This window comes from Hyperolius riggenbachi, chromosome 10 (assembly GCF_040937935.1).
Source record: "Hyperolius riggenbachi isolate aHypRig1 chromosome 10, aHypRig1.pri, whole genome shotgun sequence".
NCBI lineage: Eukaryota > Metazoa > Chordata > Amphibia > Anura > Hyperoliidae > Hyperolius > Hyperolius riggenbachi.
The window spans coordinates 238,713,822-238,735,773 of NC_090655.1; the positions used below are offsets into that span (position 1 = coordinate 238,713,822).

At 44.9% G+C, this 21,952-nt stretch overlaps 1 protein-coding gene and 1 long non-coding RNA gene across 2 annotated transcripts in view; one reads left to right on the forward strand and one right to left on the reverse strand.

Moving 5' to 3' along the window:
- The window catches only part of LOC137535000 (uncharacterized), a 38,000-nt gene that overhangs the window by 6,185 nt on the left and 9,863 nt on the right, over nucleotides 1–21,952 (forward strand). Inside the window, exon 2 of the long non-coding RNA XR_011024391.1 lies at nucleotides 3,435–3,548. This is a non-coding gene — a long non-coding RNA (uncharacterized lncRNA). The remainder of the gene's footprint in view (nucleotides 1–3,434; nucleotides 3,549–21,952) is intronic.
- Nucleotides 7,673–21,952, reverse strand: part of LOC137534995 (zinc finger protein 665-like) — a 465,617-nt gene continuing 451,337 nt past the window's right edge. Inside the window, exons 10-13 of the mRNA XM_068256753.1 lie at nucleotides 19,849–19,946; nucleotides 19,535–19,765; nucleotides 11,342–11,471; nucleotides 7,673–9,725 (exon numbers count right to left, since the gene is read on the reverse strand). Coding sequence (XP_068112854.1) covers nucleotides 8,011–9,725; nucleotides 11,342–11,471; nucleotides 19,535–19,765; nucleotides 19,849–19,946 — 2,174 coding nt within the window. The 3' untranslated portion in view covers nucleotides 7,673–8,010. The remainder of the gene's footprint in view (nucleotides 9,726–11,341; nucleotides 11,472–19,534; nucleotides 19,766–19,848; nucleotides 19,947–21,952) is intronic.

Here is a 21,952-nt window from a genome sequence, read left to right on the forward strand (position 1 = left end):
AGAACAGAGGTGCCCGCCACAGCATCCACCACCAACCAGCACAAGCAACGACTGACCACCATGGTGTCTAACTATATGGGGTCATCCAGCGGGCTCAATGACACCGACAGCCCCGTGGACCCCTTGGAGTACTGGGTCAAGAGACTGGACATCTGGAGCGAGCTTTCCCAGTACGCCCTGGAACTCCTATCCTGCCCTCCTTCCAGTGTCCTCTCAGAGAGATGCTTTAGTGCGGCCGGTGGTGTGGTCACAGAGAAGCGCTCTCGGCTCTCCCACGCCTCTGTGGACAAACTCACCTTCCTGAAAATCAACCAGGCTTGGGTGGAAGGTGAGTTCCTGGCCCCTATTGTCGGACACAGGGGGACATGAAGTGGCTGCTGCATGTGCTGTTGTTAACTATGCCTGCCTTTATAAAGACAGTTACTACCTGCCTAGTGCCTACCTTGGTTAATTTTTTGGTTTTATGGTACTACTACCAGTAAGTTGCCATGGTCCTCCTTCTGAGCTGCTGAACTGACCGCCCGCTTTGTCCTCCTGACTCGGTCGCTACTACACTCTGCGTTCACACTGCCCGGGTCACTGGGTGCATTTAATTTTTTGGCCAGCACTATGACGCTGTGCTACTACTACTACCACCAGTATGTTGCCATGGTCCTTCTGTGCTGCTGAACTGACCGCCCGCATTGTCCTCCTCCTCCTGACTCAGTCGCTTCCACCAATGTACTCTGTCTGCGTTCACACTGCCCGGGTCACCGGTTGCATTTAATTTTTTGACCAGCACTATGACGCTGTGCTACTACTACTACCACCAGTATGTTGGCATGGTCCTTCTGTGCTGCTGCTGCTGAACTGACTGCCCGCATTGTCCTCCTCCTCCTGACTCAGTCGCTTCCCGCTACTACACTCTGCATTCACACTGCCCAGGTCACTGGGTGCATTTAATTTTTTGGTCAGCACTATGACGCTGTGCTACTACTACTACCACCAGTATGTTGCCATGGTCCTTCTGTGCTGCTGCTGCTGAACTGAAGGCCCGCTTTGTCCTCCTCCTCCTCCTGACTCAGTCGCTACCATGGTACCACCAATGCACTCTGTCTGCGTTATCACTGCCCGGGTCACTGGGTGCATTTAATTTTTTGGTCAGCACTATGACGCTGTGCTACTACTACTACCACCAGTATGTTGCCATGGTCCTTCTGTGCTGCTGCTGCTGAACTGAAGGCCCGCTTTGTCCTCCTCCTCCGCCTCCTGACTCAGTCGCTACCATGGTACCACCAATGCACTCTGTCTGCATTATCACTGCCCGGGTCACCGGATGCATTTAATTTTTTGGCCAGCACTATGACGCTGTGCTACTACTACTACCACCAGTATGTTGGCATGGTCCTTCTGTGCTGCTGCTGCTGAACTGACCGCCCGCATTGTCCTCCTCCTCCTGACTCAGTCGCTTCCCGCTGCTGCACTCTGCGTTCACACTGCCCGGGTCACTGGGTGCATTTAATTTTTTGGCCAGCACTATGACGCTGTGCTGCTACTACTACCACCAGTATGTTGCCATGGTCCTTCTGTGCTGCTGCTGCTGCTGAACTGAACGCCCACTTTGTCCTCCTCCTCCTCCTGACTCAGTCGCTACCACGGTACCACCAATGCACTCTGTCTGCGTTATCACTGCCCGGGTCACCGGGTGCATTTAATTTTTTGGCCAGCACTATGACGCTGTGCTACTACTACTACCACCAGTATGTTGCCATGGTCCTTCTGTTCTGTGCTGCTGAACTGACCGCCCGCATTGTCCTCCTCCTCCTGACTCACTCGCTTCCACCAATGTACTCTGTCTGCGTTCACACTGCCCGGGTCACCGGGTGCATTTAATTTTTTGGCCAGCACTATGACGCTGTGCTGCTACTACTACTACCAGTATGTTGCCGTGGTCCTTCTGTGCTGCTGAACTGACCGCCCGCATAGTCCTTCTCCTGACTCAGTCGCTACCACCACTGCACTCTGCGTTCACACTGCCCGTGTCCACTGACAACTCTGCTGCGATGTCATTGCTAATTGCTTCAAAAAAAAAAAAAACAAATTACAAAAACCTCTCTGGGGTCTTTTTGGCGTCAGCCACTCATCCTCCTCCAGCGGTACCTTCGCCGCCAAGTGCCATTGGAACTCGCCTTCACCTCTTTGATTGCTTAACGCGTATATCCCTTTTTAAAACCACATATTACCAATTAATAGCCCCATTTACAGTGGTGATTTGTCTTTAAAAGCCATTAAAAAAAAATAAAAAAATTTTTGGGAATTTTTTATGTTGAAGTTATGTTGCCCCTTATCATCTCGATAATCCATGCAATTTGGGGGATTGTAGCATGTATGGGGGCTTTGTTATTAACGTTAAAAGAAAATCCGCCTCCGGGCGGGAATCCACGCGTGATTACGCCATTCACGGCAGAAAATCCGCGTGGTTGCGTGGACGCGGACGAAAATCCGCATGCGGCGGGGCCGATGCAGATTTTTTTTTTGCAACCACGCGGATTTCCGAATTCGTGGATGAGGCACATCCGAGCATCCCTGCTTCCAACATGATCAATATCTAGAAGGACAGCATAGTGACCACCAGACTCCTGAAAGATCAATAATTAAAAAAAAAACAGTAAACTTTACTTGATCAGCTTAGTAAGCAGCCTAAACTCAGACATTATGGACAACAGATAAATTCACTACTGAGGCAACCGGTAAAGCTGACTGTGGAATGGATCATATCCATTCACACAGTTCCTGTAGACCTGTGGATCCATAACGAAGTAGCAAGCAGTCATGTCTATCTCAAATGCAAAAAGAGCTATCCAAGAAGGAAAATAAACATATAAAAGAAATATAAAGCTGGCTTACCTCTATCAAGACGGGGATAGGCACAAATGGTAACACAATTATAGAGGAGCTCCTAGCAGGATAAACGTTTGTATCAAGAGTAGACACTCTTTTTTTTACTGATCTGAGGAAGCTTTCTGTGATCTGCCAAACACATTATTATTATATGATATTCTATTTCATAAATTGGTTACCATTTTTGGCTATCACCTTCTTCATAGAGGTAAGCCAGCTTTAGATTTCTTTTATATGCCCTTCTTTTTTACTTTTTGGGGTGCCTCCTCCCTCCAAGTGTTAATTTTCCCAGCCCCCATATACCGGAGAGCGGGTTTAGCGTTACGGGGTCTTATAAGCCTAGACTCTATCTTCTTCTGGAGTGTGACCTGTAACAGAGACGAGAGCTTGAGTAAGGATGGGTTTTCCTCACTGGTGTTCACTCTGTGGTTGTTGAGTCTTGCAACCAACACTTGTGAGTATATTTTCTACTGTTGCTTAGCTCATAGCCTTGATGTAATACAATATCAGGAAGGCTCCCAGTGTCCCAGTCTCATTTTTGTTTCCTCTGGAAGGTCGTTCACCGCTCCATACACCACTGTCACTCAGGGGAGGATGAAAAGGAGTCCTGAGGCCTGGCTGAAGTGCACCTTCTCCGAGATGGGACTGCATGGGTGGAGAGAGCACTGGTGAGTCTCTTGTGGGGGCAGGTGGAAAACATGTTGCTTCAAGGCTTGCTGGGCCTAAGAGAAGGATTTGCAGACAGACACCCTGTTGTTATGTTGAAAAGTCAGAGAGAGGGGATTTCCACATTTATACTTAATATTGGCATCAGATAATGCTTGCAATGGGCCTCAGGTTTTTAAGCCTGGCTAGTGTCGAGGTCAAGATATAAGGGTAAAGGTGCACCACAGTGGTCGACATACCTGGCAGTGCAGATTGAGGCCTATCTGCAGCTAAAATAGCATCCCACATTTGTGTTGAATCTTTAGAATGATATTACAAGAAAGGTCGGAGTTGTGGATCCTGATAATCCTGAACTCGCCTGGATCAAGTTGCAGAAGCGCAGAGAGAAGATTGAGGGCCATTTCTTTTCCTCAGGGACCCTGAAATCCTAATGTTGGCACAGCGTGAGTGGGACTCCAGATCCTCCAGCTTAAAGGAACACTGTCACGAAAATCTTAAAGAGGAACTGTAACGGCAAAACGTCCCATGGGGGGTACTCACCTCGGGTGGGGGAAGCCTCAGGATCCTAATGAGGCTTCCCACGCCGTCCTGCGTCCCTCGGGGGTCTCGCTGTAGCCCTCCGTACAGCCGTGACGTAATATTTACCTTCCTGGCTCCTGCGCAGGCGCTCTGATGGCTGTCGGCTCCGAAGTAGGCGGAAATACCCGATCGCCGTCGGGTCCGCTCTACTGCGCAGGCGCAAGTCTCCGGCGCCTGCGCAGTAGAGCGGACCCGATGGAGATCGGGTATTTCCGTCTATTTCCGAGCCGAATGCAGCCACAGCGCCCCCGCTGGAGCCAGCAAAGGTAAATATTGAAATTACAGTTGGGCCTGTCGCCGGCTGTTCAGAGGGCTGCAGCGAGACCCCCGTGGGACAGAGGATGGCGTGGGAAGCCTCATTAGGATCCGGAGGCTTCCCCCACCCGAGGTGAGTACCCCCCAGGGGATCTTTTTCAAGTTACAGAGTCTCTTTAAAATATATTTAAAATATATGTAGTCACATACAAATAAGAAGCATGTTTCTTCCAGAGTAAAATGAGCCATAAATTACTTTTCTCCTATGTTGCTGTCACAGTAGGGAGTAGAAATCTGACATTAACAACAGCTTTTGGGTTAGTTCATCTCTCCATAGGGCATTCTCAGCATGGCCTTTACAGTGATCATCACTGGCATGGGGAGAGGAGTTAATGCTTACCCAGCACTCTTCAGTCAGAGGGGGACCAGAAGCCCACCATGGAAAACAAAAAGTGGGCTCAGCACAAAGACACTGTTAGGTTGGCACAGGATAGGGGTTACTGGAATAGGCACAACATGAGGACCACTGTAAGTTAACACACCACATGGGGCACTATATGATGAGGAACTATAAGACATACACTATGAGGGTGCTACAAATGGGATGCCACTTTATATGCAGGCAATGTATATGGAGGCACTATAATGGAGGGCAGTAAAAAGGGAGACACAAGGAATTGGGACATATAATTGGGGCATAACAGAGGAGATGGAATGGGAAGGAAACATGGGTCTATCACAATGAGAATGCTATTTGGCTGCTTTTTATAACCACACCCAATTTCAAGATTACACCCTCCTACATAATAAAGTTACCAGCCGCCCTCCTATTCTTCCCCATTTTACCATTAAAATGTTTTTATTCTTCCAGTTCAAAGAAAAACTACACATTGATCTATGCTGCCTCTACTCAGGATCTATGCTTCTCCTTCCAAAGATCAATGCTGCCCCTCCCCAGTAAATATGTTGCTCCTCCCCAAGATCTATGCTGCCCTGCCCAGGCTCTATGCTGCCCTTCCCAGGAGCTATGCTGCGTCTCCCCAGCATCTATGCTGCCCTGCCCAGGTTCTATGCGGCTCCTTCCCAAGATCTATGCTGCCCTGCCCAGGATCTATGCTGCTTCTCCCCAGGACCTATGCTGCTCCTCCCCCCAGGATCTATACTGCTCCTCCCCAGTATATATGTTGCTTCTCCCAAGGATCTATGCTGCTCCTCCCCAGTATATATGTTGCTTCTCCCCAGGATCTATGCTGCTCCTCCCCAGGATCTATGCTGCTCCTCTCCAGGATGTATGCTCCTCCCCAGGATCTATGCTGCTCCTCCCCAGGATCTGTGCTGCTCTTCCCCAGGATCTGTGCTGCTCTTCCCCAGGATCTGTGCTGCTCCTCCCCAGGATCTGTGCTGCTCTTCCCCAGGATCTGTGCTGCTCTTCCCCAGGATCTGTGCTGCTCCTCCCCAGAATTTATGCTGCTCCTCCCCAGGATCTATGCTGCTCCTCCCCAGGATCTATGCTGCTCCTCCCCAGGATCTATGCTGCCCCTCCCCAGGATCTATGCTGCTTCTCCCCAGGTTCTATGCTGCTCCTCCCCCCATGTTCTATGCTGCTCCTCCCCCCAGGATCTATGCTGCGCTGCCCAGGATCTATGCGGCTCCTCCCCAGTATATATGTTCCTTCTTCCCAGGATCTATGCTGCTCCTCCCCAGGATCTATGCTGCCCTGGCCAGGATCTATGCTGCCCCTCCCCAGGATCTATGCTGCTTCTCCCCCAGGATCTATGCCGCTTCTCCCCCAGGATCTATGCTGCCCTGCCCAGGTTCTATGCGGCTCCTTCCCAAGATCTATGCTGCCCCTCCCCAGGATCTATGCTGCTTCTCCCCATGTTATATGCTGCTTTTCCCCAGGATCTATACTGCCCCTCCCCAGGATCTATGCTGCTTCTCCCCAGGTTCTATGCTGCTTCTCCCCAGGATCTATGCTGCTCTTCCCGGGATCTATGTTGCTCCTCCCCAGGTTCTATGCTGCTTTTCCCCAGGATCTATGCTGCCCCTCCCCAGGATCTATGCTGCCCTCCCCAGGATCTATGCTGCCCCTCCCCAGGATCTATGCTGCTTCATCCCAGGATCTATGTTGCTTCTCCCCAGGATCTATGCTGCTCCTCTACAGCCTGAGGTAACAGGAGACAAGTCACGTGGGTTATATACAATGCTTTTTATTACTTTTTTCCACAACAAACAAAAAAAATCTTATGAATTACATCATGTGTACCTATAACCATCCAAATAACATTTTGTGTACAAAAAGATGTGTGACTTCTCGCTGACTTAAAGGCAACATCTACTGTTATTCTTTATATTCATATTATTTATAAATGGAATTAAAGTGGACCTGAACTGTTGCACAGGACAGAAGGAAAATGTAGATAAATGCACCCTGAATGTATTTAGAGAGTTTAGCCTGTCTAATTCCCCCTCATTTGTGTCTAATCAAAAGTTGTAATTTGATCCTCCCCTGTGTCACATGACTGCCACGTCAGATAAGCCCATTTGAAAGCACAGGCTGTAAACAATGTGTCTGCTTCCATGAATCAGGAAGTAGAAACTGCAAATTTATTTTAGGATTTGTAACAGCTGTAACAAAGACATGTTTTTTTGTTTAACCACTTGCCGACCGCACGCTTATACCGTGCGTCGGCAAAGTGGCAACTGCAGGACCAGCGACGCAGTATTGCGTCGCCAGCTGCAGCCTAATTAATCAGGAAGCAGCCGCTCGTACGAGCGGCTGCTTCCTGTCAATTCACGGCGGGGGGCTCCGTGAATAGCCTGCGGGCCGCCGATGGCGGCTCGCAGGCTAAATGTAAACACAAGCGGAAATAATCCGCTTTGTTTACATTTGTACGGCGCTGCTGCGCAGCAGCGCCGTAAGGCAGATCGGCGATCCCCGGCCAATCAGCGGCCGGGGATCGCCTCCATGTGACAGGGGACGTCCTGTCACTGGCTGCACAGGACGGATAGCGTCCTGTGCAGCCCAGATCTCCCGGCGGTGGCAGGTAGGAGAGGGAGGGGGAGGATTTCGCCGCGGAGGGGGGCTTTGAGGTGCCCCCCCCGCAAACTGCCAGCCAGGAGGAGCGATCAGACCCCCCCTGCACATCATCCCCCTAGTGGGGAAAAAAGGGGGGCGATCTGATCGCTCTGAGTGCTCTTTGATCTGTGCTGGGGGCTGCAGAGCCCACCCAGCACAGATCACCTAAAACAGCGCTGGTCCTTAAGGGGGGGTAAAGGGTGGGTCCTCAAGTGGTTAAGGTTATTATGCTGTTGTGTATCTTTTAGAGAAGAGAGGCATTCTGCGTACAGGTCCACTTTAAGCAGAAAAAAACACAATGACCAGGGACATGTGAAGCTTTACAAATAAACATTTGATCTCATGGAGCGCCTCCTGCTGGTGTGACTGGTGAGTTGTGTAAGCACAAGTCTTCTCAGCTTACTGCTGAAGCATTCATTCATTCCTTAACATTACAAGAGCCAAATCTGATTGGCTGGTCAGTGGGGGGTGGGGACGCACCAGAATCTAAGCAAACCAAGGTCAGTCACATGACAACTTGGGTGGGGACACCAGAGAGCTTTCAGCAACACCTAATTCATTGTAGATAAGTTCTTATCTGTGTGAGCTGTCATGTGTTTCAGAAGGCTTCCTCTCTCAAAGAAGCTTTTCCCACACTCTGAACATGGAAAAGGACGCTCGCCGGTGTGTCTTCTTAAGTGCTTACGAAGAGTTCCACTATCAGTAAAAGATTTCCCACATTCTGAGCATGAATAAGGGCGTTCACCAGTGTGTATTCTCAGGTGAGAACAAAGATCTGCTTTAAAATGGAAACGTTTCCCACACTCAGAACATAAATAAGGTCTTTCATCTGTGTGAGCTTTCTGGTGTCTACGAAGGTTACCTCTGTGGGGGAAAGCTTTCCCACATTCTGAACATGAAAAAGGACGCTCCCCAGTGTGAATTCTTACGTGCCTATAAAGATTTCCACTCTGAGTAAAACATTTCCCACACTCTGAACATGAATAAGGCCTCTCACCTGTGTGGATTTTTAGGTGTCTTCGAAGGCTATCTCTCTCAAAGAAACTTTTACCACAGTCTGAACATGATAAAGGCTTTTCTCCTGTGTGTCTTATCATGTGCTTGACAAGAGTTCCACTATCAGTAAAACCTTTCCCACACTGTGAACATGACAAAGGTCTCTCACCTGTGTGAATTATCATGTGCTTACTAAGATTTCTGATCTCAGTAAACAGTTTCCCACACTCTGAGCACGAATAAGGCCTCTCACTTGAGTGAGTTTTCAGGTGTCTCTGAAGGCTTTTTCTCTCAAAGAAACCTTTTCCACATTCTGTACATGATAAAGGAGGCTCGCCTGTGTGTCTTCTCATGTGCGTAACAAGAGTTCCACTCTCAATAAAACATTTCCCACACACTGAACATGAATAAGGGCTCTCACCTGTGTGACTTCTCATGTGCATTTTCAGATTTCTATTCTGAGAAAAACATTTCCCACACTCTGTACATAAAAATGGCTTCTCCCCCGTGTGAGTTTTAAGGTGTCTCTGAAAGTTATTCCTCACATAGAAACTTTTTCCACATTCTAAACACGAGAAAGGAGGCTCGCCCATGTGTTTTCTCTTATGCTTAAGAAGATTTCCTCTATCTGCAAAACATTTCTCACACTCTGAACATGAATAAGGCTTCTCTCCTGTGTGAATTCTGAAATGTCCAATAAGCTCACCATTTGTTAAACATTTCTTCCCACACTCTAAACATGAAAAAGGTTTAACACCTGTGTGACGTGCCTGATGCTTACTAAGGCTACTCTTCTGAGCGAAACTTTTCCCACACTCTGAACATAAAAAAGGTTTAATGCCTGTGTGACATGCCTGATGTCTAATAAGGTGACTCTTCTGACTGAAGCCTTTCCCACACTCTGAACATGAAAAAGGCTGCTTGCTAATGTGAGGTTTCTGGTGTCTATGAAGATGATCCTTAGAACTGAAACCTTTCCCACACTCTGAATATAACAAGCAATGCTCATCTGTGTGACATTTCTGGTGAGTAAGAAGATGCTCTTTACTAGTATAAGCTTTTCCACAGTCCTCAGCATTAGATGGAGCTTTTATAGAATGTGATTGGTTAGAAGATTCCTCAGGATCAGAGGGTGACCCATCTGCACTGTGATCTCTATGATGTGTATTCCCAGTGATTGGAGAACATTGTGTGACGCCATCATCTTCTGTAGCGCCATCTGGAGGTGGAATAGGCTGGACCTCCGAGGGGTTCCTCACATCATTTCTATCTGTTGGGGGAACAAATATAAAACAATGTTTATAGTTCATGTTTTGTAGCTGGGAATCCTATATGCTGATCTCATAGGCAGAAGTGTCACAGAGCTCCAGCATGGATTTGGCTGCAGAAGAAAATGAAGACATGAAATGAAAACACATGAAGTGACATAATATGATGAGATACATGTGTGTGTAAAGCCCCAATCCTACATAGGAGTAGGCTGTGTTCCTTTCTCCCACTGTAAGGGTAAAGAAGTTATGGCTCTACATAATTCTCTGCAGTTAGAGCGGCATAAATCAAATAAGAGCGCCAGGGAAAAAGGATGTTGGGTATAGCCGGAATCTTATCATATTGTCTATAACAATATTTTTATCATTTCTTCATTTTTAGCTGAAATAGGATAATAAATGTTAAAATAACGGTCATAAAATTGCAAAATTTCGTCTAGAACAATAAAAAAATATACAGTGGCTTGCAAAAGTATTCAGCCCCCTTGAAGTTTTCCACATTTTGTCACATTACTGCCACAAACATGCATCAATTTTATTGGAATTCCACGTGAAAGACCAATACAAAGTGGTATACATGTGAGAAGTGGAATGAAAGTCATACATGATTCCAAACATTTTTTACAAATAAATAACTGCAAAGTGGGGTGTGCGTAATTATTCAGCCCCCCTGAGTCAATACTTTGTAGAACCACCTTTTGCTGCAATTACAGCTGCCAGTCTTTTAGGGTATGTCTCTACCAACTTTGCACATCTAGAGACTGAAATCCTTGCCCATTCTTCTTTGCAAAACAGCTCCAGCTCCGTTGCATGCGCTAACATGTGCGTAAAAGTTTGTGCATGTAAAGGTTTGCGCGCAAACGCTTCATGTGCAATATATCGTGATCTGCAGTGACTTCATGTGATAATGATACTTAGCACGCGAAGTCACTGCAGATCACGCGAGAGGAATGTATATCTTGAATTATTACTGTATATATTTCATTATGCGACGCGCGTAAGACTTTGCGCGCGCCGCATTACAGTATCGCACATGTTAATGTAAGCACCATTTATAATTTCATTACCAAACTATCTACTGAGCGGGCGAAATGCCATTGATTTCAATGGCACACCGCACTTAGCGTGCGACGCGTAACGCCGTTCGCGCGCTAAAAAACTTAGCACGCCAACGGCATAAACTTTGCACATGCAAACTACTTAGCATGCACGTTTGCACGTGCAAAGCCTTAACACGTGATAACTGAGTTATCACGGGTTAGTGAATCGAGCCCATAATGGCTGCACTTATGTGGGGAGTCTGGGGACATAATGGCTGCACTTATGTGGGGAGACTGGGGACATGATGGCTGCATTTTTATGTGGGTGGCATGATGGAAGCACTTGTTAAATGGGGGACATAATGGCTGCATTTGTTATGTGGGGACATGATGGCTGCACTTGTTGATGTGACATATAGAGGGCAGAGAGAGGTGAAAGAGAGAAAAGAGATAGAGGATGAGATAGAAAGGTGGCAGAGATTGAGGTAGGTGGAAAATAAATGGTGGAGGCAGAGGTGAGAGAATGAATAAGATCTCAGTGTCAGCATAGAATAGGTCAGGTAAGGTCATTTCTTCACCTGAAACTGGCATTCCTAATTCACTGGTCACCATCATGTCCCCCTCCTCCATACACTGCCGGCCACCCGTCACTTCTGTCTCCTCCTCTTCTTCTTTAATCTCAACTTTTATATCGGCCAGTTCTTCAGCCTAAACCCACAAAAACAAAAAGAAAGTACATTTCACACATTAGAATTAATGAACTAAAGTTCTATAAAAGAAAATCATTTCAGAGATTGGAAACACCAGAACTGACATGGGACATAATGAGATAAACACGTGTCTACACAGTGCCAAGCATACATATAACTAGGCTGTGTTCCTTTTTATTTTCATTGCTGTAAGGGTTAAGAATTCAGGTAAGCAAATGACAGTTTCTTTCTAGTCAGACTAAAGCATTACTGATAACTAATTATAACCCATAAAACTCTTCTCAGGCAGAGAACAATAAAAAGGTCAATAATTCACAGATTGTGGCTCTAGAACACTAAAACTGTAATTGAGCTGAAACATTAAAAATATTAAGCCTACTATTTTGGCTTTTAAACACAAGAATCCCTATTTGACCTTCCAGTCAAGGGATTCCTGGGAGTCCTCCAGGACGGCCGATAGGTTGAGTGTACACAGACACCTCCCTATTAGGAAACACAGACATGTTACATAATTAAATCCTTGATACGCCACCCCTTAAATAGGAGAGGCCATGCTGGAGGACTCCCAGAAATCCCTTTACCGGTAAGTCTGATAGGGATTTTCTCCTGACGTCCTATAGGACGGAGGATTGGTTGAGAGACCTCAGAGGAAAATTGGTTTACTCATAATTCTAGGGTGGGACAACTGCTTGCAGAACTTTCCTTCTGAAGGACAAGTCCTGATTCGACAGAAGATCAATTCTGTAGTGCTTCATGAAAGTTGACGGATTTTACCATGTTGCCGTCCTATAAATCTGATCCACCGAAGCACCTGCTCTCTTTACCCACGATGTGGATAATGACCTATTTGAATCCTGTCACCTGGGTAGATAAGGGTCTACCCGACCTATTATAACCGTCCCCTATGACCTGCCCGATCCATCTGGATATTGTGCTTTTTAGCATGCAATCCCTTCTTCTGACCTGAAAATAATACTAGTAAATTATTTGATCTCCTGAATTCTTTACTTCTGTTGAAATACACAAGAATTGCCCTCCTAACGTCTAAGGTCTGAAAAGCCTTCTCCTTCTCTGACCTTGGATTTTCACTGAAAGATGGGACAACCACCTCTTGCGTTCTGTGAAACTTAAAGTGGACCCAAATTAAAAATACAAGATTTCAGAAATAAAATCTATTTTCTAAATTATAATAATAAATATGTGAGAAAACGCGGAAAAGCCGCCGCGTGTGCTGACAGCAAGGCGGCTGATTGCGCGTCCAGCGCGGCGGTTTGCATGCAGAAGCATGCGTCTGGTACTGTGAGAGAACGCGGAAAAGCCGCTGCGTGTACTGATAGCAAGGCGGCTGGTTCCACGTCCAGCGCCGCGGTTTGCACGCAGCAGCATGGGTCTGGTGTGGCTGGGTCTGTTTGTTCACACAGATTTAGGAATACGCGCGCGCTGAGAGGCAGAGCTTTTATGACGGCCAGGGGGGGGGGGGGGGGGATCAGCTGACCAGGCTGGTCAGCTGACCTCAGAGCAAGTGACTATTGGTCCATCACTTAGGGGTGGCGCCAGAGAGCGCTGCTCTATATATAGTTACTGCTGGCCAGTCACAAGTTGTCTGCCGTTGCGAACACTACGTGGAAGCACCCAGACCTTAGTCAGATCCAACAGTGTGTTTGAACCAGGAGGACCTGGGAATTCACACTGAGCCAGATTACAATTGTGTTATCATTCTGTTATACTTCAGACTAGTTCCAGGGTGTAGAGACCACGGATCTCACACCCAAGATTAGGGAACTTGTGTTATCATTGTGTTATACTTCGGACTAGTTCCAGGGTGTAGAGACCACGGACCTCACACCCAAGATTAGGGAACTTGTGTTATCATTCTGTTATACATCAGACTAGTTCCAGGGTGTAGAGACCACGGACCTCACACCCAAGACTAGGCATTGTTTGATATCGGTTATGACCTATTGCTTTCCTGACTACCCCTCCGCTCTCTGATTCGGTACCACGCATATCTGATTATCCGTTGCCAACCCTGCCTGCTTGGATACCGAATCAGCTTTCTGTCTTTGTACTTTGTCTGTCCGTGTGTTGCCGACCCGGCTTGCCCGACCTCGAGAGCTATCTCTCCCCTTTAAGAGATAGTCTCCAGATCTGCTAGTGACATCCACCTTCAGGTGTCACTCACTCACTGGTCCTTCCTACCTTCAGCCTGAGACTCCACCCCTTGGAAGATCTCAGGCTGCTGGAAGGTTCTCGTGCTTCTCAAAAGAGCAGTATTGCCCATACTGCCAAGGACCACCTGCTCATCAGGTGGATTACTCAAAGTAAATACTGTTGCACCAAACACTCACGATATATACAGGTGTCCAGAGGTTAGTACTATATCTGTATTATTGGTGATTCTGCAGATCATCAATAATCAGGTATATATCTGTATTCTTAGTGATACTGCAGATCACCAATAATCAGATTCTCTCTGTGTGCTGACACAGATCGTTACAAAATAGCAGCCTTTTTTCAGCTGCATGATGACAAATATAAAATATTTTACATTTATTGGAGAAACCCCTCCCTTCCTTTCATATTGCCGGGACAGAATCCGGCAAACTGGTGGAGTAGATGGTGTCCAGCAAAGGAGGAATTGCTAATGGCTGCCACCTGCATAACCCTAGTTATGAAAAGAGAAGGGTGAAAAGCCTGAACTGAAATGCTCATAGGCTTGAAGGAGTGTTTATTTATCTTTGTCTCAGAGTGGTGCAACTAAATATTTTGAATGAAATAAATGTTTGGTTTGGGTCCGCTTTAAGAGTTTATCTTTGGAATGTAATTCGGTGAGTTCTGAAAATAATGTTGTCCAGGAGAAAAGTTGTGTATGGATCCTTAATTGATTTAGTTTGTAGGTCACCTATTCATCTGACGGGCATAATGGCCAACAAGAACATCACCTTCTGTGTTAAGAACCTAAGAGGCACCTGTTCCAGAGGTTTAAGTGGTGCCTTTGAAAATTCAAGTAAAATGAAAGGTCCCAGGGTGAAAAAGGATTACATTTAACTGGTCTTCTTTTGGTGACTGCCTTGACATGGGGTTCCTTTGCTAGTTGTCTATCTAGAGACACTGACAACGCTACTATTTGAACCTTAATAGTACTGATTCAGGTATTTACTTTCTTTCTTTCCACTCAGTAAATGTCCTCTAGTCTTTCTGTAAATCTTTTTTTGTCCCTTCCTTTTGACTTCATAGAGTTTCAATCACTCTAACTGAAGTCTTTTTTAGTGAGTAGTCACCTTTCGGGATCCAGGCTGTGAGTTGGAGAATCTCTGGATCAGAATGAAAAACACCTTTATGGAACAGCCTCACAGGCAGGGTCCAAGGATCTTGAATGGCTACGGACCTGACTAGCTTAAGCCAGGTCAGATTTTGCCACCACGAAGTAATTAATATAACCATCGCCCTTTCTTGTCTGAATTTTCTGGCTACCTGGGGCAGAATGTTGAATGGTGGGGAGGAGTACACTAGCCCTTCCCCTGTCCCACTTCCAAGGTGTCTAACCTGTGCATTGGAGAAGACACGTGAAGCGAGCAAAAGTCTTGTAAGTTTTCATAGCCAGGAAACACAAATAGGTCCAATCCTGGAACTCCCCATCACTGTGTAATGAGGGTGAACGATTATTGGCAGAATTCCCATTCCACCTCCAGAATTGGAGTTCTGCTGAGTCTGTCTGCCAATTGATTTAAGGACCTCTTTATGTGGGTTGCTCTTAATGATTTTAGACGATCCTTGCCCAGTACAGAATTTCGAGGCACAAGTGGAGGAGATACTTTATCCTTGTTCCTCCCCGCTTTGTTCAAATATGTCACTGTGACACTATTGCCTGAGAGAATCATTACATATTGTCCTCTGACTCTTTCCGTCAGTGCTTACCACGCCACTTACACTCCCTGTAGTTTGAGGACTTCTGCTTTAAGACTTGACACCATATTCCTTGTACCTGAAGGTTCTGACAACTAGCCTCACCGACCACAAGAACTGGCATATGTGGTAATTCAGATAATTTCTACTAGGCCCAAGGATGCCCCTGAGAAAGATTCCGACACTCCAACCAACAATCGTGGGACTCCCTTACTGAACTGCCTAATACTTTCGTTACATTTAATGGATGATGATCCCCACCCCCCCCCCCCACCCCCATCTGTAGAAGAAACCATTTCTGCAGTAGTCAGGAATGTGCTTGTGCTCACTGGACTGCTGGAATGCATGAAGACACTGATCCCAGAAGGGAAATAATTTATTTAATTATTATTATTAATTGTATTTATAAAGTGCCAACATATTACGCAGCACTGCACAATAGATAAGTGGGTTAACACACAAGGTAGGACATACAGGAAACTCACAAAAAAAAAAAACAAGATCATGCAAATGATTTGATAACACTATGGTGTCATAGGTCAAAATAGAGACTGTTCTAGTCCACAAGAGGGGTGATTGACAGATGTCAATTTTCCTGATGTAGATTTTCCTGATCCCACTCAGGAATAAGAAGTTGCTCTCTGTAGATGAGAAAAAGGGGGGTCAACCCTCCACCCAGGGTGGACTCAATATTATGCAGGAGAACAGAGGCGCCAAAAGGATAAAAGGAAGCTAAATGAGCTTAAAAAAACAAATTCTTGGTAAATAGAGGAGGTAGTGGTGGACTTACCTCCTCCAAGTAGACACACAACGACTGTAGTAAAGACAGTCAATATATTTTATTTATGAACTCCAAATATGCAACGCATTTCGCAGGTTTGATCCCGCTTCATCAGGCAATAATAAAGGAGCAATAGCATGTGTGGTCAGTAGAAGAGCCAGGCACCTCTGTCACAGAGGTGCCTGGCTCTTCTACTGACCACACATGCTATTGCTCCGTTGTTGTTGCCTGATGAAGCGGGGTCAGGCCTGCAAACGCGTTGCATATTTGGAGTTCATAAATAAAATATATTGACTGTCTTTACTACAGTCGTTGTGTGTCTACTTGGAGGAGGTAAGTCTACCACTACCTCCTCTATTTACTAAGAATTTGGTTTTTAAGCTCATTTAGCTTCCTTTTATCCTTTTGGCACCTCTGTTCTCCTGCATAATAGATTCCTCATAGTGTAGATGCTCTCCATCTTGAACTTTTTCTCTCTTCAAAAGTAGTTAGCCAACTTAAATTAATGATCATCCTATATTGCCTGAGAATAAGGTGGTTAGGTGAGAATAAAACCCGGTTTCTCTTTCTTCTACAGGAAATCAATGTACTACCCCTATATTAGAAGAGATGTGACAGCCTGCCTTAAAGCAGACCTGAAGCAAAATAAAAAAACGATGATATAATGAATTGTATGAGTAATACAGATAAGGAATAGAACATTAGTAGCAAAGAAACGAGTCTCATTTTTACTTTCAGTTATATAGCTTTTTTTTTTTTTTTTTTTTTATAACATTGCATCATACTGTTACAGTTGCAGTTTTAAAACCACATTACTTTTAAGCTATAAAACAAAGCAGAAATAATGACCCTTTGAACGTTCCTTCAGTAAAACCTTATCTCAAGCTGACTATCACTGTTTCTTGGCTGTTTAAAGTGCACCTGAGATGAGAAGTGTCTCAGGTACCATACTTACCTGCTTCCATGAGCGGCCCGGTGCGCTCCCCCATCTCGTCCCCGTGTCTGTGCTTGCACAATGGGGGGAGTGCATCTGGCCAGGCCGCGCATGTGCGGTGAAGCGCGACTCAGCCAGGCTTTTGGGATGAATTACAGGGGACTAGAGCCACCCAGGGAGGCGGCGAGGGATGAGTGGTCTTAAAGGGGCTTACGGAAGCACCAGGTAAGTATGGAACCTGAGACACTTCTCGTCTCAGCTTCCCTTTAAGTGCTTCAGAAAACAGTCACGAATAAAAAAGATATGTCTAGCGCTCCAATAGACTGTCCACACCGCATAAAATATCATGTGATGATCAAGGAGCCGCTCTCCAATAGGGTAAACAGCAAGAAACATCGATCTAAAAAAGATACATAGAGCGCTCCATAGTGTAAAAACATAAAGCAATTTAATATGCGCAAGTTTAAAACGTACTTACAAAATCAAAAGATGCAATAAAGCTCATAGATAGCCTGCAGACACCTATTTCCCTCCTGTAGTGTGGGCACCGCCAGGCTGTGGCCAGCAGCGTGGCGTCCGATGTTATGCCTCCAGGGTTGAAGCTATCTTGATTGGGTGTGGCCTTTAGGCAGTTTGCATTCAGTTTGGAGGTGATGGGGGTGAAGTCCCTGGAGGAAAACCACATTAAAGCAGTAAACTGAAATTTGCGGACAGAGCCTTCTGTCTTGCTGCTCCTACCCTTTGGAACACCCTGCCACACCCAATCAAGATAGCTTCAACCCTGGAGGCATAACATCGGACGCCACGCTGCTGCCCACAGCCTGGCGGTGCCCACACTACAGGAGGGAAATAGGTGTCTGCAGGCTATCTATGAGCTTTATTGCATCTTTTGATTTTGTAAGTACGTTTTAAACTTGCGCATATTAAATTGCTTTATGTTTTTACACTATGGAGCGCTCTATGTATCTTTTTTAGATCGATGTTTCTTGCTTCAGAAAACAGGACTGTATTCAGACAACCTCTTTTGCATAGATAACTTCTGTCTCCTACATAGAATATCCTGTACTGGAAAACAATATGAGACTTTTTTTTGCTACCAATATCTAATATTCTATTTCTTAGCTGTACTAAACACACACAATTCATTATCTCATAAGTTTATTTTCACTTCATGTTTGCTTTAAGACAATTATTATTAAATAATATTATTATTATTTAATCTCTGCGAGATCTGATTAGGTGGAACTTTGAGGGGGGGAGGCGTGGAGATCCCTGAATTGGAGTTTGTAACTGAGCCGGATGATGTTTAAGATGCATCTTGAGACATCTCCTCCTACTGCAGAAGAAAGTGCCTCAACCTTTCCCCATAGAGTCCCGAACCTCACGTATTTTCTTTGTTTCCAGGGGTTGGGGTTTCAGCAAAGGAGACATTTGAGCCATGCTTCTTTGCTGGATAAAGTTTCTATTCTTAAAACATTTTTTGATTTATGATTTATTTTGTTTATCTGGGAACTTATTTACCTTATTTGTTGATCTGGATAGGATCACTTTAAGATTCTACCCAAATAACAGATTGTCTTTGAAAATGCATCGAACATAGTCTGCTTTCAATCTTTTGAAGATCTGTCGGTCCACCAATAGATTGAACTCGATTGGTCCAGAGGGATTGTGTAGTCTGTTGGCTACCAGTCATTGCATGTCGCAAGATTTAAAAGGTGGACTGCATTTCAGTCCTAAATGTCTCTAGAAAATCTGTGTTTGATGAGCTGTGTCCTGTGTCATCTAAATACTTTTTGACATAACTCTTTCTCCCAAGAAGAAGGTAACTTTAGTACAACAATTGTTACATATCGTGGAGTTGGTTTTATGTTAAAGGGAAGTCTTTATTTTGGGCTGATTTAGTCTTCAGGAAACAACAGAAAGGTTCCCTCTAATGACTACTAAAGACAGTAAAACAATCACCTAGCTATAGAAAAACACAAGCTCCTCCAAAACCCCGTTCAGAGTGACAAGGGGTGTCACTCTTTCCCCTACAAACCTGCTTACCACAACACCATGCAAACAGGCACACTGCTAGGCCTCACAGCTCCAAGTTATTCATGGGGAGGGGAGGGGGGAGAAATAGAGCCCTTAATGGCTATCACACAAAGGAGCCTAATCCCCTCTATCAAGCCTGTGTCTAGAGCAGGAAACGCAGTAAAAACTGACACTGTAACAGGGGTACACATATGTAAGGGGTGACCTATCAAGTATGCAAATGTATGACAAGTCTTTGTTTCCTAAGGTGGTGCCTGTGTACTCTCAACCTACCAGCTGTCCTGGAGGACGTAAGGAGAAATACAATTCTAAAAATTCAAATATTTAGGAATAGGAGGATAGAAACAATTGCTTATTTTCAGTTCAGGTATGCTTTAAGTTGTAAGCCTGCTGTTCCACGCACCTGATATTGCAGCATGTAGCTGTGATCTTCCTGTGGACAATCCTGGGAATAAAAAGGACCTGTGCTTCTCTCTGGTGGGTTTGTGTGAATGTGGGACTCAGTCTTAAAGTCACTACAGAGATCTTTGTGTCCTCCTGAGAGCTCCGCCTCCTCCATCACACTGTCTGCTCCCTCCTCCTCCTCTTTCACCTCTCCTTTACCAGTAATGTGTAGATTGTTCTGCTCTCCATTCTGAATACATAATAAAGATAACATTAATAATAACAAGGTAAATAGCAGATTTACTTGTTTGATGTTCTTAATCATTATTTTACCTGATAATGGTGAGGGATTGTGTGATCTTCCTGTGCACAATCCTGTGAATAAAGAGGACCTGTACAGCTCTCTGGTGGGCTTCTGTTACTGGATCCATCTGTAAAAAACACACACTGACTGAATATGTTTAGCCTACTTTACAATTATCTCCATGCATTTGCAGTGAGGATAGCAGAAGGGAATCAGCAATGATGCTACATGAGGAATGGAGATGGGTCTTTCATATGGTGTACAGTATCTCCTCCTCATTTGTTGGTACTATGATGTGATACTAAGGGATGGAGATGGGCCTTTCCTATGGTGCACAGTATCTCCTCCTCATTTGTTGGTACTATGATGTTATACTGAGGAATGGAGATGGGCCTTTCATATGGTGTACAGTATCTCCTCCTCATTTGTTGGAGCTATGATGTTATACTGAGGAATGGAGATGGGCATTTCATATGGTGTACAGTATCTCCTCCTCATGTGTTGGTACTATGATGTTATACTGAGGAATGGAGATGGGCCTTTCATATGGTGTACAGTATCTCCTCCTCATTTGTTGATACTATGATGTTATACTGAGGAATGGAGATGGGCCTTTCATATGGTGTACAGTATCTCCTCCTCATTTGTTGGTACTATGATGTTATGCTGAGGAATGGAGATGGACCTTTCATATGGTGTACAGTATCTCCTCCTCATTTGTTGGCACTATGATGTTATACTGAGGAATGGAGATGGGCCTTTCATATGGTGTACAGTACCTCCTCATTTGTTGGTGCTATGATGTTATACTGAGGAATGGAGATGGGTCTTTTATATGGTGTACAGGATCTCCTCCTCATGTGTTGGTACTATGATGTTATACTGAGGAATGGAGATGGACCTTTCATATGGTGTACAGTATCTCCTCCTTATTTGTTGGTGCAATTATGTTATACTGAATAATGCTTTTTGCTAGCACAAATAAACTAATTGTCATATACTATAATGCTGACAGTGTCACAGCAACAATCATCCTATGCTTAGAGATGCACTTACAACTAAAAACTCAAATAAGACTACTTCAGTATCAGTTTACAATACATCAGGTAAGGTTATTTCTTCACCTGAAACTGGCATTCCTAATTCACTGGTCACCATCATGTCCCCCTCCTCCACACACTGCCGGCCACCCGTCACTTCTGTCTCTACTTCTATGACATCTTCCTTTTCTTCTTTAATGTCAGGTTTTATATCAATCAGTTTTTCAGCCTAAAACCACAAAGTCACATAAAAAAAACATATTTAATAAATTAGAATTAATGAGCAGAGAGTTTGAAGCCTCTGATACTACCTGATAATGGTGAGGGATGGTGGGATCTTCCTGTGGACAATCCTGGGAATAAAGAGGACCTGTACATCTCTCTGGTGGGTATCTGTTACTGTATCCATCTATAGGAAACACACGCACTAAGTGAGCACATTGTTTCTATGTGTTTATTAATTTATTAAATGATGGAAGGTCTAGGTGGACCCTCTGTACTGATCCTCTGAACTCTGCTTACCTTGTGATTTGAGGATCTGCTGATTCTCTATCATGGTGTCTTTATACAACTCTTTGTGTCCTAAATATTGCCCATCCTGATTGGAGAAAAAGACAGAGACATCCTGACGATAATGAGGACATTAGAGTGTAAGCTCCTGTGATGTAGAGACTGATGGGAATGGATCAGTGGCCTTTGTACAGTGCTGTGGAATATGTCAGAGCTATTTCAATGTATAATGATAATAGTACTAGTGTGCGAGTGTGGTGGGGACTAGGGATGGTCAATGAGATGCAATTCATTTTGAGTTGATACAGCATTATGCAAATTCTGTATGCAAATTTATGCAACTTGAAAATGAACCAATCAAACCCTACTGAGGTAAAATTCGACTGACCCATTTTCAAGCTGCACATATTTGCATATAAAATTTGCATAATCCTGCATCAACTCAAGATTATTTGCATCTCAATGGCCATCCCTAGAGAGGACATTAGGGTGTAAGCTCCTGTGGGCATGGGATATTATATACCAACAGATTAACGCTGAAAAATATATATTAGGCAGGGAGACTTACTAGCTCCCTTCAGGC